This window comes from Ambystoma mexicanum, chromosome 2p, assembly GCF_040938575.1.
Source record: "Ambystoma mexicanum isolate Mex_15411 chromosome 2p, UKY_AmexF1_1, whole genome shotgun sequence".
Classification (NCBI taxonomy): domain Eukaryota; kingdom Metazoa; phylum Chordata; class Amphibia; order Caudata; family Ambystomatidae; genus Ambystoma; species Ambystoma mexicanum.
The window spans coordinates 1,156,216,577-1,156,244,144 of NC_090923.1; the positions used below are offsets into that span (position 1 = coordinate 1,156,216,577).

A 27,568-nucleotide genomic window follows, 5' to 3' on the forward strand; every position below is an offset into this window, starting at 1 on the left:
TCGCTGCATCTCTTAGCTAAAGGGATCCCTTTGGAGGCAGCATTAAGGCTGAAAGGGTGAGGCCACTGGAAGCCGAGGCCTTTTCTCCCAAAGCCTGAAGGTCCCGCGAATGAGCTGGAGCTTCAGGCTTTAGAAAAAAATGCCTAAAATTCCCATGGCCTCACCTTTTCTTCTATAATGGTGGGACTGGGACAGTTCTTGATTAAAAGGATGCCTTGCAGGTGCCGGTGCCACCATTATGGAGAAAAGGCATATTTTTCTTAAGCCTGAAGCTCTCGCACATCAGCAAGAGTTTCAGGCTTTAGAAAAAAAGACTTGTCCTCCGGCAATCAGCGCTGCCTGGAAACATAAGTGAGCCCCGGCAGGCCCCCATCTCAGAACCATATTTCTGAGCCTGCTGGGGCTCTGCCCTGGCTAGCCCCTGCCCACTTAAAGCCCTGGGTGCAGGTACAAACCACAATTGGGACACTTTGCTCCTTTTGTGTGTTTACTCTGGCAATACCATAGTTGCCAGCATGATGCATTCCAATCAATAGGTCCAGCCCTTTTTAGGTTTAGCTGTTGTGCCACCTATAAGCTGAAACTATTGCATTGGAGTGCAGCTAGGGAGAAATGGCATATGAGGAGGGAAACAAAGCTTGCAGCTGTTTGGTTATTTACCCACTCATTGACTACCCATGGCCATGCTAATACCTCTGGCATTCCCAATCACTTCCTGCCCAAAACACATCCTCCTGAGATCTCTTTGAGCTAACTTTATTAAGCCTTAACATCAAACGTTGTGCTGAAAATACCTCCCAGTGTTTTTTTCAAAGCAGTCTTCTGAGAGTTAATAACTTAAATGGAGCTGTAAATGGGCTAGTGAACTAATAAAAATGTCTTAACCGGGTCTGCCTTCAGACACTCTATTTATAAGCACGCCAGTTCTGTTAAGGGCAAGCACTGGCAAAGCCAACAGTTGTGGCTTATATACAAATATTGGGCATTTGCCAGGCACTGCCATTCTATGCCCACATACGTGCACCCTTTTGCAGCTGCTATCATCATGGCCAGTTAATACTCGTCTGCAGTGCCTGGTAAATGCCTTTCCCACGCCTACACAAGCCAAAACTGTTGACATTGCCTATGCTTCCTTAATTGCATTCTGGGACGTGTAGTCAGAGCTCTATAATGGGAAAAGCAGAAGTACCACTCCCTGAATGCCAAAAAGAAAATAGGACTTGATAAACACCCACAGATTGGAATAGGTCATGCTGTGGCAACTATGCATTGCCACCCAGGTGGGCTGGTGCTGTATTGAATTGTTCTGCTCTTGTCGCTCACGCTCCCTGGCGACAGAACGACTTCTCATCCTTCCTATAGGGCAGGTAGGGACCATCTCTACCATTGCCCTCTTCTACTTTCCTGGCATGGTCGGGCTCCCCTCTCCTCGGGGCGCGGTGTGTGTCCCGTTTCTCCCCTCCCCGGGACTGAGTGCGGCTCTTTGGAGCGAGGGCGGCTCGTCTCGTCTCGTCTCCCCTCCCACCCTAGCCTTGCCTCCCTCCCTCCCTCCCTCTCTCTCCGGAGGTGACCGCCCCTCCCCTCCCAGGGACTCGGAGTATCAGGTTTACGGAAAAGCAGAGTCAGAGTCCAGGAGTGGGAAAGAGACCTCACCAGAGCGGGACGGCCGTCCGAGAGCAGAGGAAACGCCGGGAGGGTGACTCCACGGGGGAAAAGAGACACCCGCAGGGGCGAGACTGCAGCCCGAAGACCGGGTCGACACCCATGAGGGCCCTCAGCCCTGAGTGACAGGAGCAGGCACTCGGGAACAGGCGAGGAGAGACTGCCCAGAGAGGACACGGGGCCCCTGAGGTGCCACTCCGGAGTGGAACTTACTGAGCCCGAGGCCCGGCAGAAGGAGCGAGATCTGGGGCTGGAGAGACCTGCGTGGAGTTCCGGGGTGTCCTTGGAGGGGGGCAGCGGTGAAGTGAGAGGTCCCTGGGTGGGAGACCGGGACACTCGAGAAGAGGGTGAGAGCGCCGACGCCTCGGGCGAGAAGCCTCGTGGCTGTACATAACCTGAGGCAAGGGAGACCCCCCCTCCCAGGTGAGGGGTCGGGGGCTCCAGGAGAAGGGGGGCTGCTGATGTGTGCCCGGCTGAACATCTCTCTCCCATTGAAGTGATAGTCACGAGGAGAACTACAAAGAGAGCCCCCGCTGCAAAGTGAGACCGACTTTGAGGTAAATTAGACACTGGAAGGAGTGGCCCGAGGGCCTTCCCACAAGACTGTCTCTGTGCACGGCTGCATACATGAGAATGGGTGAAACTGGGGGAGCTCCGACGGGGGAGTGAGGGGGGGGGTCCTCGCTGGAGACTCAACCCAATGAGAAAAACCACACGCACGCACGGCTGAGCATCTGGGAGACTGCTGCAGAACACGGGAGACCCAGGTGGACACATCCAGGGAGGCCCCGGGCAGAGGATGTTCTCTCGGGGCTCCAAGAGACGCACCTCCGGCAGACAAGGGGTGAGTACATGGAAGTGTTTGGGGGCGGGGGGATGGGTGTTATGTCTTCCTCTGGGGTGCTGTTAGGCTGCGATGTCCTCACACCGGTTATTAATGATGGCCAGTGATTCCAGCCCCTTTTTATGAGCTAAGGGTCTCAGCTGTGTGTGATGTCATTTGTGTCTGGTGAGAAGTTAACGGGCGCTCCGAGTGATGTACTATCGCCGGGGTGACACGTGAATGAGTCACGCGTGATGTCATCTCTCTCGGAGCCTAAATTAAGAGGCGCCTTCTGTGATGTTTTATGCACTGGCTAGAAGATAATGGGCACCGTGACGTCTGATCGCTGTTCTTATGCTGCGTGTGATGCCAGCTGATTAGTCCATAGGCAGTCTGTGATGGTCAGTTAATTCTGGCGTAATATGTAAAGGATTTGCGTGATGTCTGTTCACTCTGGTGATGGATTCATAGGCTGTGTGGTGGTCAGTTGGCTGTATTGGCATATCGGGTTGGCGTGATGTCTGCACACTCGGGCGATGTAATGTATCCTGGGGTTCTGCGAGATGTCTGGTTACTCGGGTGATGTGTCCTGGAGCCCCGCAGGATGTCTGTTCACGCTCCGCGGGATGTCTGCACACTCGGGTGATGTGCCCTGGAGCTCCGCGGGGTGTCTGCTCACTCGGGTTATGTGTCCTGGAGCTCTGCCGGATGTCTGCTCGCTTGGGTGATCTGTCCTGGGGCTCTGCGGGATGTCTGCACGCTGATGTGTCTTGGGGCTTCGCGGGATGTCTGCTCACTTCGTTGATGTGCTGGGACTCGGCTGGATGTCTGCTCACTTATGTGATGTCATGTGTCATGGGGCTCTGCCGGATGTCTGCACACTTGGGTGATGTCATGGGGCTCTCTGCCGGATATCTGCACGCTGATGTGCTGGGGCTTCGCGGGATGTCTGCTCACTTCGGTGATGCTCCGCGGGATGACCTCAACTCGGCTTAGAAACAAAGCTCCTGCTAGCATGGTACTTCTTTCCGGTCAGACTTCCGCGCGTGTTTTATAAACTGTTATTTGTTCAATTGCTTCAATCCGGACTGTGACGAGGGTCTTGCGCCTCGAAGCGAGCCCCGCTGTGTCCTTGACACGCCGCCCGCTCGTGGTGTCGCTGCTGACTTTAGCCGCCGTGTAAATAACACCCGCAGGAAATCCACTTACGGCCCGTGCGCTCCCCATTGACGGGCCAATTCCCAGCCCAGCGAGTAGCGACCAATCGGGAGGCGCTCGCTTCCTGCGCAGCGGTTCCCGTGTGTGTACAAAGGAGCGACCGGGAGCCGCCTCGCTGCCAAGTATCTCGGCTGTGCGTGAGTGAGGTCCCCGCCCAGCCCTGGGTGAGTGGGAGGGAGGGAGGGCGGCTGGTGCAGGCCCAGGTGAGCGCTGTGCCAGGGCGGCGGGCGGTGCCCCGCACGGAGTAACAATGGCCCTTTGAAGTCAGGCTCTCCCTCCAGCAGCAGTCCCGGCGCAAACCCTCTCTCCAAAAGTCAGGGGCGTTGGGCAGGTACCATTAATTCACTGAAGTAACCTTCAAATATAAAATAAAATAGCAATGTATTAAAGGCAAAGCATTTGAACATAGCCCCCACCCCGCACCCCACATATAAGTCTTCCTACCCATGCAGCAAACCTGGAAATAGAAGAGTGCCTCGTTTCTGTGTTGCTGTGAGGCAGGGATTCCAAACAACGGGACTGCGAAGAAATGGCTCCCACTCCAGAGCACAGAATGGCTGAGCAGTGGGTACAACTCCTTCCTATTCAGCCCTCACAGCTACTAAACCAGCAGCCACCCCAATCATAAAGGCGCAGCTACTAAACCAGCAGAGACCCCAATCATAAAGGCACAGCTACTAAACCAGGAGCCACCCCAATCATAAAGGCACAGCTACTAAACCAGCAGCCACCCCAATCATAAAGGCGCAGCTACTAAACCAGCAGCGCGACCCCAATCATAAAGGCACAGCTACCAAACAGCATTGACCCCAATCATAAAGGCGCAGCTACTAAACCAGGAGCCACCCCAATCATAAAGGCGCAGTTACCAAACCAGCATTGACCCCAATCATAAAGGCGCAGCTACTAAACCAGCAGCCACCCCAATCATAAAGGCACAGCTACTAAACCAGCAGCGCAACCCCAATCATAAAGGCACAGCTACTAAACCAGCAGCGCAACCCCAATCATAAAGGCGCAGCTACCAAACCAGCAGTGACCCCAATCATAAAGGCACAGCTACCAAACCAGCAGTGACCCCAATCATAAAGGCACAGCTACTAAACTAGCAGGCACCCCAATCATAAAGGCACAGCTACTAAACCAGCAGCGACCCCAATCCTAAAGGCACAGCTACTAAACCAGGAGCCACCCCAATCATAAAGGCGCAGCTACCAAACCAGCAGTGACCCCAATCATAAAGGCACAGCTACCAAACCAGCAGTGACCCCAATCATAAAGACGCAGCTACTAAACTAGCAGCCACCCCAATCACAAAGGCACAGCTACTAAACCAGCAGCGACCCCAATCATAAAGGCGCAGCTACTAAACCAGGAGCCACCCCAATCATAAAGGCGCAGCTACCAAACCAGCAGTGACCCCAATCATAAAGGCGCAGTTACTAAACCAGCAGTGACCCCAATCATAAAGGCACAGCTACTAAACCAGCAGTGACCCGGATCATAAAGGCACAGATACTAGACCAGCAGAGACCCCAATCATAAAGGCACAGCTACTAAACCAGCAGCAACACTAATCATAAAGGCAACACTAATCGTAAAGGCACAATTTCTAAACCAGCAGTGACCCTAATCATAAAGGTGAAAAGGGCCCAGCCGACATCTACATCCCCTCTGCCTCTCGTGGTAACGTGGGCAGGCTTTACTTTTTTAGGAAGGGCTGTATGCTAGCAATGAAACCTCCAAACAATAGTATTCGGTTTCAAAAACAAATAATGTACAAGCAAAGTCTGTTAACATATAAGAGAATTAATCAAGCTATAAATACCCGCACAGACTGTTCACAAACAGTACAACCAATCCCTGTAAGAGAAGACATGTGTTACAGATAAATAACTCGGAGTCCCACTGAACTTTCAAGGGTTTTTAACCTAAACTATTCAAGAAGGGATTACTGTTAAAATGTACAGATTGCTCAATAAGCAGTTTTGATCCGTTCTCTCACTCATTCGCTCCCTTCCTCCCCTTATCTTACTGCTCCTCTGTTTTTCCTCTCGTCCGCTACTCCAAAAAATCGCCTGCCCTCTTTCTCAACTTCCGTCCCTCTCTCCTGTCTCTCTGATGTTCCACACTCTGCTCCACTCGAACCTCCCCCTTGCTCTGCTACTCGGGGGTATGGTGCCTTGCCCACCCTTCTCTATTAACACCTCTCTCTCCTCCTTCCTAATACTTACTCTCACACTCCCTCATTTCTCTCCTGCCCCCTTCTTCCACACTCTTCTGCTGCACTCTTCTCTGCCGTCCTTGCTCTAATCCAGCACCCCTCCTCTCGCTCTCCCTACCACCCTCACTCCCTGACTGCTGTCTCCCAGTGTTCCCTCTCTAAGCACTGTCTCATTCACTGCTTCACTATCACAAACTGGTACCACTCTCACTACCAATACCTCCCCTGCACTCTGCGTCATCGACTCTACAGTACTCTGCTGTCTGCTAGTTTGGCCCCTGGTCTCTCGGTCCACCTTCACGCCTTGTGCGAACACCTACCACCTTGTCTTCCTTTCTCTCCTCTTATACACTGTGCTCTTCCTGGTTCTGACTCTCCCTCCGCCCCCTTCCATTGGTTCCAGCTCTCACCTGACTCTGTGGGCCAATCTATGTCTTTCTCTTCCTGGCTGGGTTACACACTCTGATGTTTTTTCTGTTGTTTCTCTGGTGTGCTGAGAGTCTAGTTCATTTTTATTTCGCAATGGTGAGTTCTTTGCTATACTGGTGTGATTGACGATGTTTGGTTGTGGCGAAGGAGCATAGACTGTGTTAGTTGCAGGTTCTGCGGTTTCCTGTCTGGTCGTTTTACCACCATTGCACTGCACTCTGGGTCTCCTGGTTCTAAATAAGAAAATAGAGAACAATTACCAGCAATGGTACTGGAAGGCATCTAGTGTAAGACGGTGGCACTGGGTTTAACAGGCATGGCACACGAGGGGCCGTTAAATACTGGACACTAAGCCCCTTCATCGCCTCCGGGACAAGACCGGCTCTGGTTTATGCCCATGAAACCCCCCCAGCCCCCATGTCTGGACGTGTCCCAGGTTCCTTCTGATGGGGTAGGCCCCTGACCTTGTCACATGCCCCTTTCCTTTTGGAAATCTTTAACTGAATGGGGACTTATTTTATTTCTTTCCTGAGAAGGTTGGACGCTCTTCAAACTCTGATCTAAGAGGGAAATCTGGGCCTAGGAGTACTTTTTCCGGTAACCCAGGCCTCGCAACCATGGCAAAAAACGTTCTTCATTGCCTGAATCCCTACTCAAGCCTGGGGTTATAAGTCCAAAGCACTATGGGCACAAATAATCTGTGAAGGGCAAGCCATGGTCAGTTCTTCCTGGGACGTCTGGTTGACCGGAATGGCGCTTTACGAGTCCCAGGCCCCAACAACGCTATGGCTGGCCTCCCTTGGATCGTTACTGTGACCTGGAATTTCGGATGTTCCCGTGGAGTATGCTGTCCTCGGTGATGGGCCCCAGAGCTCCGGCTCTTCAAGGAATGAATCTAGGAGATACTCCAGAACCTCTAGTTCTCCTCCTCTTAGGGTGGTTAGGGTCTCTTGGTGCTGACAAGTTATGGGTGATTGACCCTCCACCAGAGCCTTGTTGCAACTTTTCTGGTTGACCGTTTGGTCATAGTGCATACTGGGTTCTCAGTTCTTTCATGGGGGTTGATGTTGGTGGTACAACCCCGCTGGGACTCGCGTCGTCTACGGATAGTTTGACTTGGGGATTCTACATCTTCCAGTGACGTGGGGCCCGGCAACCCCACCTGCAGTTGATTCTCTTGCTGACCTACGGCCTCTCATCAAGCACAGTGTCTCCAAGGATTCTTTGTGGGAGTGTGCGAAGGCATCATGAAGCAAGACACAGACAACATATTCAAAGTTCAAACAGACTTGTCTTATTAACTTAAGGCCTAACTTGCCCTATGCTAAGGTGGGATTTCCCTACCTAAAGAAACTAAAGAAAGTCTGAGTCAAACAGTTCAACTAAAAGTCTGTCTGTCCAAAACCTAACTTGCCCTGTGTAGGGATGTCGGCAATACAAGAAATAGTGTTCCAAATAAAGTTCTGAGCTTCTTCTAGCTCCTCCCTTGCTTTTCAGTTCCCCTTCCCCAAGTTCAGGACAGTTCCACAAAACCTTGGTCTCCGCTCCCCCAAGTTAAAGACCGTCAACTTGTACTGGTTCTCAATCTTTCAATGCTCAAAAACAGCTTCAAATCAACTTTACACTCTTCTGGTTTCCTAATAGTTCAATCAGATTGCTTTCTCCTGTTTCACTCCAGCAACCTCTTTGGCTTTCACAATTGGGGTGTCCCCGGTCTAGATGCAGTTGCCAGACCACGCGGTTCACCCATTACAGGTCGCGCAACCGGGAACCCTAGTCTCTCTAGCCCACACAGGTTCTTCTGGATATGTACCTGTATGATAGTTCACATTCACTTGGCTTCTCCTTGTCAGCCACTTGGCTTTTCCAAAATGTGTTCCTTCCTCTGCCAGCCTTTGGCCTTGCCTCAATGTGTTTTCACATATAGTTCACTTTGTAGTGGTTGTGTTCCTTCACAACTTTGCAATCTTCCATACCTGCTTCCCTCTGTGTTTCATACGATTTGTGCTTACTTTTTCAATGGGCAGTATATGAATTTCACACAGTGTCATTGAGTCATAGTTTTGCCGAAAGCGTTCATTCAGTTTGGTATTCAATATATGTGATCCTTTAATCTGCCACCTGCATGTTATAGTGTCCTTAATTGTCTATCAACCCGTTGCTTTGGGTTTATTTCAACTTGTGCATGCTTATTCATTAATTTCGGCAGTTCGTTTCGGTTTCCCCGCAGCCCCCAGGAGCACCCGGGTTTGAGTGATCTTCCATCTCCACTCACCGGTCACTGGTGTCTAGTCCGGGCAGCTGTGCTTTCTGCTTCGGCTCCGATGACATGTCTTCCTTCGACCACGAGCTGTGAACTTCCAACCAATGAGGCTCCCACACCTGTGGCTTTCTCGCGGCCGCCTGGCCCTTGGCTCCACAGCTTCCTGGGGTGGTTTGCTGGCATCCTGGCTCTCCTGCAGGACCCACCTCGGCTGCCTCCTTGCATACAGGATTCCATGCTGGTCTCTTTGCTGCAGGTCTCCTCACTTTTTTATACACCTGCAACCACTTGACAGGTTGCAGGTGTGAGTCCCAAATTGTAATTGCCTGGCTGCAATTAATGGAACACTCAAGACATGCCTGACATTTAAAACACTCTGCAGGCCTCTTCCTCATCTCAGTACTAGAGTGATGAAATGTCTTACTAGTGTTCACTAACCTAGTCACCTCATCCCAGTACTATAGTGGGTTGGATGAGGGGAGATGTTTTGCAATAGCCCATAAAGGCAGAGGGAGGGTGAGGTTGGTTCTCAATAGGGACAATGAGATACCATGTCTCGCCTGTGGATATCTTCTCCCCAATGACCCACCACCCAGGTGATCCTCACTTGCTTTTCCACCCCCATAGGCTCAGGATCCAAAAGCTATGGCCTTTCTCTGGCCACCTGAGAAGAGGGTCCAAGGGGAGTAGGTGTTAGGATACCCTCAGGTTTCTCAGTGATGCGACCTAGAGAATCCACACGGAGCCTTGTCTTCTAACCCAGTCTCACTACCAGGTACCACTGCAGTGTCTACAGTAGGGATTCAGTCCCCTATTAATCTAGCATGCTAGGCCAGTAAACATGGAAGACAGATTTTTCCTCTTCACCTACAGAGTGGGGCTTTGTGTGCCATCTTCCATAAGAAGACACGCTGAAATGTGGTCTTGCTTGCTACAATGGTGTCGGTCTTCCCAAATACTTTTCCCTGTCCAACAGCGGCCCCCATTCTTAAAGTGTGGCCTGATTTTGCATACCCTCCAAGCGTAAGACCCTCCTCCTATGCTTATTGGCATCTTTGCTAGCTTTGCCAGGAACCATGGGCCAGATACCGGGCTCTCGCAAATCAGCACAGGTTACTCCCTCCCAAATTCTGGCCATGCTGTGGCTCCCCAGGGTGACCTCGAGGTGGCATGCCACCCTGCCCCCGACCCTTGGTTTTTGATCACACCTCTGTCCTAGGAGTGAGCCCCTCAGAATGTCCTTGAGGTGGTGACTGCAGCCACCCCACGTGATCCCATCAGGTCCTTGCCAGGTAGACCTCAGTTTGCAAGTTCAGGGTATAGCATTGATCTTCGCTTCTTCTAGAGTTTGAAACCCAAACATATCTGAGATGATTGCACACTATATATTTTAAAGAAAAAATTGCAAAGAAAGTATTTTGCGAGCCTCGTCTTCTATATTTAAAAGCCTGGTCATGGATGTAGAACTGTGCAAAAACGAGTTATCCCGAATATCACCGTCTGCTGTACGGAACGATCCGCTTCACTTTTAGAATCCAAGTCCACATTTTCTTTATTTTAATTAGTTTCTGGGCTTGCAGAAATGAAATACTTTATGAATCTACATAGGGTGCCCTGGTTACCGTGACATAGCACTACATGTTTCGATCCATTTGGTTCCTCCTCAGGGGGCTGGAAAAAGGGATGCAAACACATCTAATGAGAGGGCATTTTTAGAGCAGAAACCCAATCATGCAAAAGATCCGCTGGGAAGCTTCCCATCTTCGCAACCCTTGAGACTGTTCAATTCAGAAGATTGTTTTCAAGGAATCGGGAGTGCGACTAAAATATCCGAAATCTGTTTTGGGGCAGGCATCCGAGCAAACTGAATAAATCAAGGCGGGATATATTGCAAGTAAATCAGCGATTTGCAGATAAACCAGAATTTGTTTTCACCACCACTTTTTGTCCTGTTTAAAAAAAAAGAAAGTGTTTATTTCATTGAAACACAGTGACTTATTCTACAAACTGACCAAGAGCTACTGAAAGTGTGGTACTTTTTCCAAAATAGCACACAGCAGTGGTCTTCAAACGGTGGGTGTGGCTGGATATCCGGACTTTTTAAAAAGGGATTAAGATGACTGTCTTTAGTGGATGACCTGATTATATTTTAAAGAGCCTGCTCCCCCTCCGCAACATCCTCTGGGTCCTTTAGGGGGGCCAAGCCCTGGTTGGGGGGGGGGAGCAACCACTGGCGGACAGTAAATGAGCTGGAAGGAGTGGGCAGTGCCTGGTGGATGCTCCCACGACCTCTGTTGGGGTCGTGGCGTGGGACCCAATTCATAAAAGGCCGGGGGCAATGTTGTAGATTGAAATGCACCAATAAGGTTTCAGCTGCCTGGGAAGCATGGCATGATGGGGGAGTCACTTGTCCCGGCTGCCCCCTGTGGAGGGGCGCTAGGAATGCTTCTACCTGTGTTAGACCTTGTGGTCTTTTACGATCCGTTTAATTAGGCTAGGATGTTCTGCTCCGTTAATGGTGCTTACAGAATAAAGTTCGTTAATAACTGGATGTGGGGGTAAGCCCTGCTTTTGGCCGAAAAGCTACATGCGCCGGAAGTAGCTCTGCAGAGCGCCTAAGGCTTACAAGTCTGACCTCCGCCGGAAGTGGTCCACCGAGCCAAGCATTCCTTTCACGTGTTTCCGGGTTTTATCAGCACACATAGAGTGCTGCTACCGGTAAGAGCAGTGCAGAATTGGCTACTTTGTAACTGGAGGTTCTAGATAACTGCCCCCCCCCCTCCCTTAAGCACCCACCAAGAGTCCTAGACGTGGAAAAGGCCGTTGCCCTGGGCAGGAGGCTTCCTTGCCTAGGCCTCGTCCGTGGAGGTGTGAAATGTTGTTGGCCCCTCTCCCCCCGCCCTAAGCGTCGGAAATGCATAGTGGCCAAACATTCGCAGCTGCCTTCACTTGTGGCTTTCTGACTCGAGAAGCCAAATATTTGGTCTGTCCTTGGTGCCCACCCCTCCATCCAGGGGTGTTTGTGTACCTCACAGCTCTTGGCTCGCACTGCGAACCCCCCCCGCTTTAGCCAGGCAGAGTAGGGCCCCTCCACAGGGGTGTTGGGGGTCTCTGTGTGCCCCCGCTGCGTGCCCGCGAGCCCATGCACGCACAGACTGGACACCAACACGTCTGTACGCTTCGGGCTCCCCGGTCGCTCTGACGCGGCCGGGAACGCCCCGTTTATTTAAGGCGCACGCGGCGACGTGCAACGTCACGCCGCTGCGTGCGTATCCCCTCACGGGGCAGCACCACACTCCTCCTTTTTCCCGGGAGGAACAACAACAACAAACACATCAAACATGTCACTGCACACACTGTCAGTTGTGAACTCACAAAAACCCCAGGCCCCCTTTTATTAACAGCCTCCCGGATCCCCTTCACTCCGGAACACAGTCAATCGGCCCCAGCACGTAGTCTCCGAGGTAGGCAGGTCTCCCTCGCCCAGCCCTCTGGGGGTACCTCCCACCTACCTCCGTCGCCGGACTCCCGGCTGCTCCAGTGTCTCGTGCTGGTGACCCCACGCATTCCCCCCGGGGGGTGTCATCGTCCGGGAGGACCGTCTCATCCGGGTCAGGCGGGAGTTCAGTCCGAGAGTCCCCCAGTTTCTTGAAGAAACTCACATTTCGGGTGACGGCCGACTTCCCATCCGATGCCGTCACCATCGACCCCTTCACTGCCACTACGTCCAGCGGCTCGGGTTCATATGGAAGCGAGAGTTTCCCATGGGGATGCCGATTCCTAATCAACACTTCGTCGCCCGGTTCCAGCCGCTGCGGACGAAGACTCCTCCGTAGGTTTTCCTGATGGGTCCTTGCCAGTCGCTCCGCTTCCACCCTTTGGTCGTCTATTACCCCGGGTACCTTCTCCTGCACCTCCGGGAGGAGACCTCGGGGGCACCTGCGAAATAGAGCCTCAGCCGGGGCCACCCCAGTTGAAGCATGTGGGGTAGTGCGGTATACTCTCAGGAACTGGTATAGCGCCCGCTGGAGAGGCTGGCCTTGTCCCTGAGCTATCCGGAAAGTCTTGTTTAATGTCCTCATCAGCCTTTCTGCGTCCCCGTTCGCGCGGGGCCACAATGGGGACACCTTTCGGTGGGCCACTCCACAGCTTTCGAGAAATTCCGAGAACCTCGCGCTCTGGAATGGGGATCCATTGTCCGAGCACAGGGTCACGGGGAACCCATGGGTGGCAAAGATTTTCTCCACAGCGCCCACCACGTGCTCAAATGCCACCGACTCAACGAATTCCACCTCCGGGTATCGCGAGTACTCATCGACGATGGCTAGGAAGTGAGTACCCACGGCTGTGGATCCGAAGTCCGCATGCACGACTTCCCACGGGCGGGTCCCCCGTGGCATTACCTCGATCTCGGGCTCCCGTTGTACAGGGGAAGCCGCCTGGCACCATACGCAGGCCGCTACGAAGTCGTCCACCTTCCTCTCCAGCTCGGGGAACCACACCTTCAGCCTCAACCTCGCCTTCGTTTTGGCGGCCCCTTGGTGTCCCTGGTGTGCCAGGTTGATGACTTCGTGGACCTTGGAGCCCGGCACCACCAGGCGATCACCCCGCAGCAGCAGACCCGACTCCGTGAAGGACAGTTCATCCCTCACCTTCCAGAGTTGCTCGAGGGTCACCTTGGCCTCTTGAGTGCGCCCGGCCACCAACTCCAACACGGCCTTCCAGGACCCCGATTGCATCGAGCTTCTCAGGATGCGGAAGCATTCGTCATTGGCTGCTGCGCTCTCCAGTTCGGGCAGCGGCATTGCATTGGGGGTGGCACTCTCGACCACCATGCTCACGTGATCATCGGCCTCCTCGGCACACGACTCTTGTGCGGGCCCATCCCTGCCCACCGGATGCCTGGACAGGTAGTCCGCCGCATTGTTGGCCCCTGGCCTATAGATGAGGTTGACGCCATATTCCAGGAGGGCCAGCATCCATCGCTCGATCCTGGCTGGTGGTTTGGAGGAGGATCCAGCCATGATTGGAATCAGTGGTTTGTGGTCCGTTACCACTGTCAAGGGTCTCCCCAGCACATATAGCCGAAAATGCCGGCACCCCCACAGAACCGCCAGGGCCTCTCGCTCAATCTGTGAGTACCTCTGCTCGGTCTCGGAGAGGGCCTTGCTCGCATAGGCCACGGGCCTCATTCCCCCATCTCTGCTCACCTGGGTGAGGACTGCCCCGAGGCCAAACGGGCTGGCGTCCACAACAATCTCCGACTCCAAGGCGGGGTCAAAGAAAGCCACGGTGTCCTCTGCTGTTAGGGCACCTTTAATGTCCTCGAATGCCGCTTGTTCTAACGGGCCCCACTGCCAGACGGTGTCCTTTTTCGTCAGGGCCCTCAGAGGTTCCGACTTCGAGGCGAGATTCTTGATGAAACGCCCGCAGTACGTCACCATTCCGAGGAAGCTCCGCACCTCTGATGCGGACTCCGGGGGTCGTGCCGCCTTGATGTCTTGGACCTTCTTGGGGTCAGGAGACACCCCGCCCTCCTTGAAGATGAAACCAAAAAACTCAATGGTCGGGCGGAGGAACTCACACTTGTCCTTGTGGAGGGTGAGCCCCAGCGATTGTAGCCTCTCGAGAGTCCTAGCTAGGCGTTTCAGGTGGTCTGGTTCAGTCCTCGCAAAGACCAGAATGTCGTCGCTAATGTTCAGGACGCCCTCCAGGTCTGCGAGAGCGCCTCGGATCAAGTTCTGAAATACCTCAGCTGCAGACGACACTCCAAAGCTCAGACGCTTGTACCTGTAGAGTCCCCTGTGGGTGGTGAAAGTCGTTATATAACGGGACTCTGGGTGGAGAACAACTTGGTGATACCCAGCCCGTAAGTCCAACTTCGAGAAGAAACGGGCCCCTTGCACTTCCGCAATGATGTCATCAATCGTCGGGGTCAGGTGTCGTTCTCTCCTGATGGCCTTGTTGGGCAACCGCATGTCCACACAGATTCGGACGGAGTCCGGTTGTTTCGGTTTCCTCGCCACGACAATGGGGGATACCCAGGGTGTGGGGCCCTCCACCTTTTCAATTACGTCCAGGTTCACCAGGTTATCGAGTTCCCTGTCCACCTAGTCCCTTAGATGAAATGGGATTCGCCTGTGCTTCAGGGCTATGGGCTGTACCGACTCGTCGATGTGGAGCCTCACGGGGTCGCCGTTCATCCTCCCGATCCCTTTGAAGATGTCAGCATACTTGTCTAGCAGGTCGTTGATGTCCTCCAAGTATACTGAATAGGCGAAGCTGACTATTCCAAGGGCCTCTTCTGCCGCACAGCTGAGCAGGGTGTTGCTGCTCACTGGAGTCACATAGAAGCGGGCTCTGATTTTCGACCCGTCGTGTTCCACCTTGGCAACGAATACCCCATCGAGTGGCAAGGGCTCCCGCCCACCAAATGCGAAGATACGGGCCCTTGGCGTCGCCAGCCTCGGGGCTGGGTTGAGCGCAGCATAATGTCCTCTCGCCATGACATTGACAGAGGCTCCCGTGTCGACTAGCACTGGGACTGGCGAGCAGTTTACCTCCACGACACACCTCAGCTGTCTTCTGCTCCTTCCCTTGAGGACCTCCATGCTGGAGACGAAGAAGATGTTCTCCTCGTCCTCCTCCTCCTCCACTTCTTCCGCCAGGGCCTCCTCTGGTTCCACCTGTTCCACCTGAGCTACCTTCGGCGGGCGGTACTGCCGCGGGGCCCATAGACGGGGCTGTCCTCTCGGGATAAGTACAGGCAGAGTCGCCCTGCACACCCTCGAGAAGTGATCAGGCACCCCACAGCGTCCACAAACCTTTCCTTTGGCCATGCACTCCGATGAGTGGGGGAGATCATAACCGCATTTCTGGCACGACTCTACCGGCTTCCCCGCTCTGTCTCTGGGAGGTATACCGGGTTTTCGCACCCCTCTGCCGCCCCGCCAGACGGCGCACACCTCCTCCGGTTTCACAGTGCGGGAACCGGCCTCCATTTTGTTGGCTCGAGCCTCCGCCACCTCATGACACCTCCCGAGCTCCAGGATCCTGGCCAGCGTGAGTCCGGGCTCTCTTAGGACTTGTCGCCTCAGCTTGCCTGACGAGCATGCCTGGATCAGCATGGTCCTTATCATGTCCTCCGCATCCCCCCATGCACACCCTTGTGACAGGCGGCGCAGGCGGCCATAGAAGGTGTCAAGCGTCTCCTCTTCCTTCTGTTTGGCCGACAGCATGACGAATCTTTCAAAGTCGACATTGGCAAGGGGGATGAAATGTGCCAGGAGGGCTGCTTTGGCCTGATCATATGAGTTACCCGCTGGAGTCAACGATTCAAAGATCTCTTGCACAGTCACTCCTGCGGAGTAGAGCATCGTGGCCACCATGCTGTCATCGTCCGTGACCTGGGCGGCCCGAAAGTACATGTCTAGCCTTCCAATCCATCTCCTCCATCGGGGCCCCAGGCTGGATGGGGGGCCCGTAGCATCAAACTCCGGAATTGGCTGTAGGGCCGCTTGCGCTCTGGCTTGGGCCATGGCCAGGGGTGGTGGTTGGATCGGAGGGGGGGCGGCACCCACCGGTTGTGCAGGCAGTCCAGACGTCGTCGGGCGTGGGGGGTTCTGCTGGAACAGGTCTGTTAGATCTTCATCCAGCGAATCCTCCGAAGCCGTGGCAGTCGCACCCTCCAGGGCACCAGGATCACTCATAGGCGCAAGCGCACAGGCACCCTTGTTCCAATTCTGAGGGCCGCAACTTGCACCACTCCCCACACTGCCACCACCCGCGTGATGATGAAAGGGTTGACGGAGAGTACCTCAAGACGCCTTATGTCCACGTGGGCCGCAGAAGCTGGAGCGTCATCCCCCACGTGATGATGATGAAGGGGTTGAAGAGGTTCCTGACAAGGATCCGTGGATGAGAGTGTCCAAAAATTGAGCTTCAAAAGGAATGGGCTGAGAAGGCCCAGCCACCTCAGTCCATCTTCCAGCTACAACACGACGACACCGCCTGAAAATTCACCAAAATGACAAAATTCTGGCATGGGCCTGCGGGTTGTACTGCCCGCAGTCAGTTACTCCAAAAATTAGGCTTGGATGGCCTTCCTGCTCCAAACCGGAGCTGTTGGAAGATCCTCCACCTCGTGGGTAAAATGGCCGCCAGCCGCGTGTGGTCCGCGGCCTCGGCGCGGTGCGAAACATCCACGGATGCTTCACTTGAAATGAAAAATTATGTCCGGGATCGCGCTCACCGCCGGGCCCGGGCATCCGACACTCGTCGCCACTGTTGGGGGTCTCTGTGTGCCCCCGCTGCGTGCCCGCGAGCCCATGCACGCACAGACTGGACACCAACACGTCTGTACGCTTCGGGCTCCCCAGTCGCTCTGACGCGGCCGGGAACGCCCCGTTTATTTAAGGCGCACGCGGCGACGTGCAACGTCACGCCGCCGCGTGCGTATCCCCTCACGGGGCAGCACCACAAGGGGCCTCGCTCGGTGTTTTTGTTTGCAACTATTCTTTTTAAGAGAGGGCTGTCGACAAAGGGAGCACCCAACCACTCAGCTTTTAACTTGTTAAACCACTGCAAAGACCCCTTACCTTTAAAACCGCGAATCCATGAAAGGGGACGCCCCCCCCCCGCCGTTTTAAAAACGAAAACAAGCCGAATCCCATCGGCTTTTTCGAATGCGAATGCCCTGCAGAGTGCCCCGCCCTTTGCACCTGCGAGTACATCACAGAGGTCACAAGCAACAAGACCAGGGCACAACCTGGTTGGGGTTTTGTGATTTAAAAAAAAAAAGAGCAGGAGTTTCGAGTTTGAATAGCAGCCGTCTTCCCCAGTTACCTCAAATCGCGGGCCTGGGACCGGAATTCACGGAAGTGTAATAGGCGAACCTCGCACGCCGTCCGGGCTAATTGGGGGCAATTGGTTTGGGGACCTTTCAGAATTCAGAGGCTCTGGAGAGGGAGGTGCGATTGCGTGGTGGGGGCAGTGGTAAGCATGGGGTAGTTGCCTTTCCCGAAGCAGTAAAGCAACCTCTCCCCCATTGGAAACGGAACGTCCCGAACAGCCTCCCTCTCTTACAGGGAAACCGTTCGCACAAACTGCACACCGAGCGTGTGCCATGCCAAAGAGGTGCCCACATTAAACGTTGCCACCTGTCCCAGGGATCGATCCGACTTCGTCGCCATTGTTAGCAGGCGATCCCGCCGCCCCCGTGAGCCCCCACACCCCCGTGCACACAGAGACACACGGAGACCGATGCTGTTCGTGTGGGCTCCCCGGTGGCTCTGCTGCCGCCGGGCAACGCCCCTTTATTTATATGGCACGCGACGGAGTGGACGTCACTCCGTCGCGTGCTTGCCCTTAAAGGGGCCACACCACCTGACCACTGACCTGGCCATCCTTCCAAGGTGGGGGAGGGGTGAGGGGCTGGCTGCAGCGCTGAAGTTCCCACGCTCTGCCGGACCCTAGCACTGAGACGGAACTCTGCAGGAGGCAGGGACGTGCAGCTGTGCGCGCAGGGGGCAGTTTCTCTGACCTTTGCAGAAGCTAAGGACTCTGAGCTGCTGCTTATGAGGGACCGCGGGTTGTGCTGGCCAGTGTTCCTTGGTCAGCGGGGACACTTTACCAGCGCCCAATGTAAGCTTGTAAATTAGGATCCAGGGGGCGTGTCACCCCTCCCCCGCCGGAGTTTGCCAGCATGGTTCGCTTAGCCTGGACTAGGTGAAGCAGGGCCTCTCTGTGGTCTACTACCGAACAAGAGTGGTGGGTAAAGATTTGATGGCAACAGCTGACACATGGTGTCAGTACAGGAGCCGAAACGGTTGGCTTTGCAAGTGCTTGTTCGAGCAAGCCCACATATCTAACAATATAATAATAAAATGGCAGATGCATGTTTGTTCGATGTAGCTTCGCCTGTTGTCACCACTAGAGGGAGCTGTAGCCTCAGGATACATAGAGACAGTGCCAATTCTCATAGCTTCGCCTTGTTGTCACCACTAGAGGGAGCTGTTGGCTTAGGGTACATAGTGGGCCTGCTGTGTCAATGAAAACATGCACTTTAGCCTGTGTACACAGGCCTCTACACTAGTATGGCTTATAAATCAAACCCCATATTTGATTGATGTTTTCACAGCTGCACAGGCCATTAACTTTCAGAAAACTTGCTAGAAATAACACTGGCATCACTTTTGGAACGCATAGCTAGCTCACAGAAGGTGTGTGTGCACGTGCATGCTTTTGGGTGGAGAGGCGAAGCTCGTGGGTGAAGGTGTGTGTGCACGTGCATGCTTTTGGGTAGAGAGACGAAGCTCGTGGGTGAAGGTGTGTGTGCACGTGCATGCTTTTGGGTGGAGAGGCGAAGCTCGTGGGTGAGAATGGCCGTGGCCTGCAGATCCCTCACTGAAACCCGGCCTAAAGTCTCCTCCCAGGGGGGCAGGGGAGGGCAGACGCTTCCTGATCCTGAGGGTGGTGTACTGCGGGAGGATCACCTGGGTGGAGACAGGTCCCAGGCTAGGGAGGAGATTCCGTGCGATATGACGCAGTATCTCTGAAGGTGATATTTCTACCCCTATGCCAGAAGAGGTTATGGCTTGCTGTCATTTTAATATCTCTCAACCTCCTGTTAAAACTAAGGTGGTAAAACCTAATGTTGTAACATCTTAACCTATTGTACTATCTTAACCTACTGTACCAAAAGAACAAATCTTTTGTATCCCTAAAAACCAATACCCTCCTCAATACCAAAGGTGCACTACAAGGAACAGTGTAAATGTTGCCTTCTCTACACTTCTTAAGGGAATTACAGCTACCCTTAAAAAAAGTGGGAAAATCTAACTTTTCCAAAGGGAACTACATGTCCCAGAATCCCATAGGGACTGATACGAAGAAGCAGGCTGAAGAGGCATGTAGAAGTAAAGGACAGACAAGTAGGCCTAACGGCTCTTGCTACGGTCAGGCAATTGACAATAATGACCTGCACCTGAAATCAATTGCCCCACCTAAAAGGCTGCAGCAAGAAGAGGAAGATGCATGGCATCCACTTTCAGCCGATACCCTTTCCCACTCACTACATGCCCTCGGTACTCCACCTTCTTCACCCTAAACAGACATTTACTTAACTCAATCGTCAATCCTCTATCTTTGAGCTACTCAACACTTCAAACAGTCTCTTGTCATGCTTCAGCGCTGTTTTACCATACATCAAAATATCATCCTGGTACACTAAAGTACCTTCAATTCCCTTAAGAACTTTGCTCATTACCCTTTGAAACACTGCCACAGATGCTAACCCAAATGGTATTCTACAAAAACAAAACCAAGGGTGTGATGAATGTCATTAAAGCTTGACAATCCTCTGACAACAGAATCTGATGATGTGCCACAGACAAGTCTAGGCTTGTTAACACTGCTGCCACTCGCACGTTGCTCAACATCTCAGTAATCCCCGGCAACGGAAATTTATCCACAATAATGTTTTTGTTGACGTCTCTTAAGTCCATGCACATTCAGATCTTCCCATTTTTCTTCCGAGCCACTACTATGGGACTGATCCATTCTGCTGCCTCCACTCTTTTTATAATCCCCTCCATCAAGCAGCCTGTCAAGTTCCTTCTCCTCCTCCCCCCTGATGAAGAGTGGAATATGCCTCAGCTTGTGTACCACAGCCTCTGTTCCTGACTTTGACAATCCGATGAGCAAATCCCTGCAAGCATCACACCTTGTTAGTGAACACTTTCTGGAAAACGCTCCCCTTCAGAGGCAATGTTATGCACAAACAGAGCAGGTTCATCACTTCTGGGATCCAATCTGATGCCCAAGGCAGCTTGATCTCACCAACCTAACACGTCTACGACTTTCTTTGCTATGTACAGTTGACCACTGCCAACCTTCCTTTGTACTCCACCACCGACTGAAACATTACCATCATGGTAATCCTGGAACCTTCAAACTCACCAGGATCTTTGACGTTGGATCACTTAAGTACTCAATGCAAACCAGCTTGCCTTGGTTTCTCCCATCTGTCCACTGATAATATGGTGTAAGGCAAACAGCTGTCCACCATAACTTTTAACTTGAAAACCATCTATCCTGACTTTACAACTGGAACATCTCCTTTGCGAATAATCCTTCTCACACTCTAGCACAACGATTACACGATCTTCATCGTCTGAACTCTCGTCCTCATCTTGAATGCAAGAGATTTTTTTTTCTTCCTCCGACACGTCACTGCAAAATGCTCCTTAAAACCACAATTTTTGCTCTTTTAGTTAAGCGCAGGACCAGTTTTAGAACTGGCAAAATGTTCAACTCGGCCACACCTAAAACACTTTCCTTTTTCTCCCTCGTAGAACTGCCACAGCGTTTTCTTCTCTCTCTTGGCTTCAGATTCTCGCTTGGATTCTTCTTTTTTCACACTACTCTTTTTGCTTCACTTCAGACAACATCTTCCCTAAGTCGCCTTTGCCTGCCTCTGCCATGTTGCTCTTCTTCTTTTCTTTTATCGTGCAGGAACACAACATAGTGTGCCCCACCTTCTTGGCAATTGCAATGGCCTCTTCAAGAGTGGGGTTCCCACCCATCCACAATATTTTTTGAATTACTGTATTGTTTGTGTGGATAATTATTTTATCCTTAATCAATTCATCAGTCCCCATCCTAACTGTCAACTCACATGTACTGGCCAAGGTCCTCAGGGCACTGATCTACTTCTCCACTGCCTCATTCTCCTGCTGCTTCCGGATATAGAAATTATAGCTATTAATCGCTGTGTTGGTTTTGGGAGCAACATAAATGTCCAATTGAAGCAGAGCCTTTTGGTATTCATCTATGTCGCCTCCTCCCTGCTCTTCAGTCACCAACAGCAATTCTCTATATTTCTTCTGGCCTGCCTGTCCTTAAGAATGGAGCAACAACATCATCTTGGCCGGGATCATCCCCTCATATTCAATGGCACCCAAATAATTCATCCAGTACTCCTTCCATTCATTCTTCCATTCTTTCCAAGATGTGTTTGGCGTGCCCGGGCTTGACAAAAAGATTTCTGTGGGATGAACAGTTACTGACATCTTCCTTGCGCTAAACCTACCAACTGACAGCACACTCCATTCTCCTTGCCAAAAACGTCACTGTGTCCTTCTCTCACTCTAGTACCAGCACTCCTTTGCAGCTCATGGAGTGTGTCTTCACCAAAATGTGTAAGAGAAAAAAAATCGTACTGGGACGAGGAAGCACAACGCAGGAGTAATGCAGATCCCCACCCATCATTCTTTTTATTGTTTGACTTGACAACCAAAATAGCCGCCACACTTCCTGATGCCCTCTCACGCCCGCGGGTCCTTTCTTCTAACCTGCAAGCCAGAACTCGATCCGGTGTGTGCCAGTTCCCCAACGCGCTTGAGCCATCCAGCTCCCAAAATACTCAAGGTCACTGGCACTCCTAGGCCTCGGTTGCTGGTGCCCAGTCTCATCTCACCACTCTCTGCGGGAACATGACTTGGGTGCTGCAGTGTTTGTGGCACCTGGCAGCCCTCACTCTATAGTATCTGCAGTCATGCTCACAGCTGACTCACTGTGTCGAGCTCGCCGGATCCACTATACTCGTTGCCAAATTGAAGAAGGCATTGGCATGCAGGGATGCAGGTCGCATCAGGTTTATTCATATAAACCCTGCAGCACAACCACCAACAAAGAGCACTAAACGCCAACTGACTTTCCCCTCCTCATTCCACATTTCATAAACCCCTCGGCATTCCACTAACTAACAACACAGAAGAAGGTTGCTATAACCAGCGACCACAGAGTGTTTCTGTTTATGCAAGGCACATTAGGCACACTCCCAAACACTTTCTGTTTGTGCTTCGAACAGTGCACAAGAAGTCACAGTGGGTGGAGCAATGCCATTTCCAGGGGCTTTACAATATCTGGGCAGTGGAGTAAAGTTGAAACGTCAACCAATTGATGAAGTGGGAACATAAAGATAGGATGATGACATTGTAGTTGTTTACAGCATTACGTTTGTGTTCATTCCAATTGTAAATCATTATTATTGGTGTATGTATGGAGCGCGGAGCTAGCTTCATAAAGAAACAGCAATCTAAAAGTCATGGGTGGGGTACAGGGCGAGGGAAGTTGATCACAACGGAACAATACAGGGAGCGGGGAGCTGAAACCAACGATACCGGACAATTTGGCAGCAAGGGATCTACCACCAACCAAGGGAGTGAGGAAGGAACATGGGTTGGGAGATTTCACCAGTCTCTGGTTATGTGGGGAGTCAAGGTAGTGTGGACATGGGTGTTTGAATACCATTCCTTGAAGAGGGTCTTCAGCTCCTTCCTGAAATGTGGAAGCAAAGGGGGGGGGGGAGTCTGGTAATGGCAGGGAGGAGGTTCCAGAGTCTGGGAGGGCATAGACGGAGAAGGCCGGTCTTCTTGTTCTTGCCTTCCTGCACTGGTGAGTTCATGTCTGCCCATGTAGTGGCTTCTATTGGACTGTAGGCCTCCAGAGAGGTTGAGCTTCTCAGTGAGGTAGATTAGGGGCTTAAGGACGATAGCCTTGTAGAAGATGCAGCAGCATTTGAATGTAAAACCAGTGCACTTTGATGAGGGTAGAGCTGATGTTCAATTTGCACAGTCCTTTCAGTTCTGTAGCATGTAGGACACATCTCGGGGGTGCCAAGGTAGTTGCCTGAAGACCTTCCAGGAGGGCTTTGCAACCATCCAGGTGGCAGAGAACACAAACTTTCCGCAGGGCTTGATGTTGGTACCAAACAGTTTGTGTCTAACTTGCTATGTGCTCCTTGAAGAAGGTGCCTGTCTATTTAGAACCCAAGAGAATTGGTGCAGTTTGCACCTGAGATGTGAAGTCCTCGAGGTTCATAACGAAGAGCCAGGTCTGGATGTCAGGGTTTTTGTTCAGCAGTAGGAATTCAGTCTTCGAGGAGGGGTTGAACTTCGGGTAAGCACTGGCCATCCATGACTGGATCAGTGTGAGACAGACCTTTAGCCTGTGGATGTCTTTGTTGGAGAATATCTTGAGGTAAAGCAGCATGCCATCTGATTGATGGATGTGGATGTTTTGTGAGCTAGGAGGTTGGACCTTTCTATGCTCCAAAGGCGATGGGTAGAGTTGGTGATCTGAACGAATCTATTTGGTTGAATTTGTGGTGTATAGTGAGGTAGGATTTGAACTAGTTGATGACGGTTTTGCATATTCTCATGTGGCGATATAGAATGTCAGTTAGTGTCTTGTGGTCTACTGTGTCAAATGCAGCAGTAAGGTTGACAAGAACCAGGAGGCAAGAGTGGCTATCATCGAGGATGTTACGGCAATCGCTGATCAGCTTGATGGTAGCGATTGCCATGCTGCATCTAGGTCCCAAGCCATATTGCTGAAAGAGGTTGTTGGTGTCAATGTTTTGGAGGAGTTTTGTGGCTACTGCTTTCTCAAGGATCTTACATAGGTAGGCTAATGGGGTGGTAGAAGCTGTGGGTGTCTGGGTGCAGTGTTGGTTCCTTGAGAATTGGGAGGATATGTCCGGTCTTGACAGTTAAGGGGAAGTTGTCAGGTAAGGGTGCAGTGCCTCAGTAAGAAGGGCCTTGAATACAGAGGAAGGGAGGATGTTGTCCGTGTACAATGTGGCTTTTAGGAATGCTAGGGTGGTACTCGGGTCTTCAATGGCAAGTGTTGTGAAAGTTGTGTAGGTAGTGGTGGTTTTGCGAGAGAGGATTTGGGGTGTTCTGTAAGGGGTGGGTGAAGGAAATGGTTGATGCAATGCTTGATGGTTTTGAGGGGGGCTCTGCTTTTATTGTTGCCTTTGGCTGTGGAGTACTCCTTTGGCTATGGAGTTCTGGTAGTAGTTGGCTTTGGGAGTAGTGATCAGTTCTTTGAGCAGGATGAGCAAGCAAGTACCAGTGCTTGTTCGTCTGAGGTAGGTCGGCAAGGTCTTCTGTGAGAGCTTCCACTGCAAAGTTCTTGAATGACCTGAAGGCTTGTTTGCTAGGCTTTTGATGGGTGTGCTTGACTAAGTTTGTGTGACTTAAGTCAAAGAGAATTGCCAGATGGTCCAACAAGTCAAGTGGGATTGGAGAGCTGTGACGGAGGGTGGGCAGTGCAGTGGTGATGAGGTAGAGTATATTGCCTTTCCTGTGCTTTGGATCTTTTGTGTGCTGTGTGTGTGTTTCAGCGTGTCAAGAAGGCAGTGAAGCTCTTCCTTCATGGACTGCTTTGCTGAGTTACCAGGGATGTTGAGGTCCTGGAGGAAAATGCTGTTGGAATGCATGAGAGAGACATGGGTGGCCTGTGGATGAGGTGAACAGTGACTGCGTCCATTGGGGAGTGTGGGAAGTGGCAGGAGAGGTTTTGAAAAGAGCCAATTTTTCCAACAGCCAGTCTGGTACAATGCCATTATGCCTTGTAAATGAAGGTCTCTGCTCATCTTATTTGGACGGTCTCTTTGTAGAATGCTGTAGCCTTTTAGATGAGGGGGTCAAGGATGTGGGTAGTGGATGTCATCCAGGTCTTGATTTTGCTGGTGGGCGGCATGGTTGCCAATGAGTGGTGATGGTGGGGATGGGCTGTTGAGAGAGGGGTGAAACACATCTATTAAATGGAGCTTCCCTAATCTATGAGGAGCTGGGGTTCGGCTCCTGGGTCTTTCTGCTTTGAAGAGGTCCAAACAGGAATTGCTCTTTCCTTTGTGTGCCCTTTGCCACAGACATTCGTCCGAAAGATACCTTTATGATCTAACAGTCGCAAAAAAGGGAGGGGAAGTGAGTGACAGGTGGTAGGGAAAATAAGAGTGGCAAAACAAGAAGGCACCAAAAGATTAGTAGTGATTGACAGGTAGGATGGTTGTAGGTCACATGACCTAGATCCACTTTCAACAGCTCACTGTTATAATGGTGGCTTGGTAGCCAAACACTAGATCAGCTAAGTTTACCTCAAGTTAGCGTTGAATTCCCCGTTCTACCTAGAGCGAGCCAATGTTTAAAACTATGACAATCTACATGTGTTATAGCCATGGAGAGCTAGCCAACTGAACAGCAGACCTCTTCTCCCACACCTCTACAGCCAACTTGCACACCACCACAGCTAATGCCCCTAGCACCATGGGCACAGGAGGAAGCCACCTGGACACACATGCCACCTATGCACTCGACATAGACGATTTAGAAACAAACATGCACACAGTATCCAGGTGCCTTCTGAACTTCACACAGTATCCAGGTCCTTCGGAACTTCACACATCAACTCAGCAGCAAAGCCATCTTGCATGTTCTCGCTCCTCTCTAACACCAAACCACCCCCTCTTTCAGATCTGCCAGAGCGTGTGTAGACAATGCAAATGGCAGCAGTGTGGGGCATACATTTCAGTAATCTACTAGAACATGCCCTTTTCAGGATTCCAATGTTTTTACATTTATTCCACAATGGTTTATTTCCACACACGGGACCTTGTGAGTGTTTCCTCCAGTGTGAGGTGTTACGCTTCTCCCTAATCCTCCCCACCCGCATCACTCAAAGTCAACTGGATACATACACTAGTTTTACCTGTAGTCCAGAGTTAAGTCCAAACACTGGTTCCAGACTTCCCTTTGCGGGTTTGTCTCCATCTCTCAGGTTTTGTTTAGCAACCAGCTCCTCTCCCCTCCCCTCTTCCATGGATTTGGGATAAACATAGCCCTTGGACTTGTATGTAGCAGGCGTTCCGCAGACATGACTCTAATGCAGAGGAGCACCTGCCTCCTCTGCTCTTGCAGCAGATGGGCGAATGGCCAAGAGGTTGTCATTGGAGGAGCAAATGCCGTAGTATTTCCCTATTGTTGCATTTTGTGTTGGCAGTCGGGGGTGAGGGGCGGCTATTAATGCTTTTTAGTGTCAACCTAGTATGCTGAACTTGATTTTGGCCCCAGCAGGTACGCAGTGTAAGCTTTTCTGATTGGTGGAACCATTTGTTGCGTCGTTTGGGAAGCCCGCGTAGAGTAAGACGCGTTAGTGCTTGGACGAGCATGGACTTGCTTTCCTTGGGGTTTAAGGAAGTACCTTTTTTTAAAAAATTTTTTAGCCGTTTTATTTGAAAGGATGATTTTACAGCTGTGCGGATTTGGCTGTTGAGGCTCGTGCCCGCAATGTGAAAAGGTTCCCTGCTCTGTTCTGGATGGGCACTTGTTCCACAACATGGCCACTTTGAAACTTCTATGGTGGCGATTCGGCACAGTACAAAAACATACGAACGTAACATAACACAACATGCCGCGGGCAGGCCATAGGCCGAGTATATCAAATCTTTCAAGGTGGTGTTTGGGGCCCATCGCCCGAGTTTCTGTCTTGGCCCCCATTGAGCTTCTCATGGCCTTCAGTCTCTTGATGGTGGAGAATTGTTTCTCTTCCAGGGACCCGTAGATAAATCTTGCGTGCCACCGGCCTGAGCGTGCAAGAGGAAGTAAAGTGCTCGCCTCTTAAAGGGGCACACACACTAAATAGGCCTGTCGGCAAAAACTGTTTTCTCTCAAGCACCCAAAACTCGTACCGTCAACACAGTAAGGATAGAGAAAACATTACCTACTATTATTTAACCTGAGCACCCAGCTAAATGTCCCTGTAAAGGTGATGAATGTCCCTATGGTGGGAGCGCACTTACCCTAGATGACAGTGGTGTGCTGCCTGTCTAGGTGAGAAGATGGAAAAAGCTGTCGCTATCTAATTTATCCTCCTTTTGGGAAAGCAATGTCTTATAACTGTTTAGGAAGTGGTGTGGAACTGTGTCTGTAAATCCTGTATTCCTGGCCATCCACCCACTTGTCCAAATCCTTTTGTTCTGCGAAACGGACAGAGTAGAGATGCTTCGAAACGGACAGAGTAGAGATGCTTCGAAACGGACAGAGTAGAGATGCTTCGAAACGGACAGAGTAGAGATGCTTCTCCATGTGGGATACTTCTATGT

The 27,568-nt window shown here is 51.7% G+C and overlaps 1 protein-coding gene across 1 annotated transcript in view; it reads left to right on the plus strand.

Moving 5' to 3' along the window:
• The first annotated feature begins 1,640 nt into the window (after positions 1–1,640).
• Positions 1,641–27,568, plus strand: part of PRICKLE3 (prickle planar cell polarity protein 3) — a 215,539-nt gene continuing 189,611 nt past the window's right edge. The window contains exon 1 of the mRNA XM_069645273.1: positions 1,641–2,506. Within this exon, the coding sequence (XP_069501374.1) occupies positions 2,462–2,506 (45 nt within the window). The 5' untranslated portion in view covers positions 1,641–2,461. The remainder of the gene's footprint in view (positions 2,507–27,568) is intronic.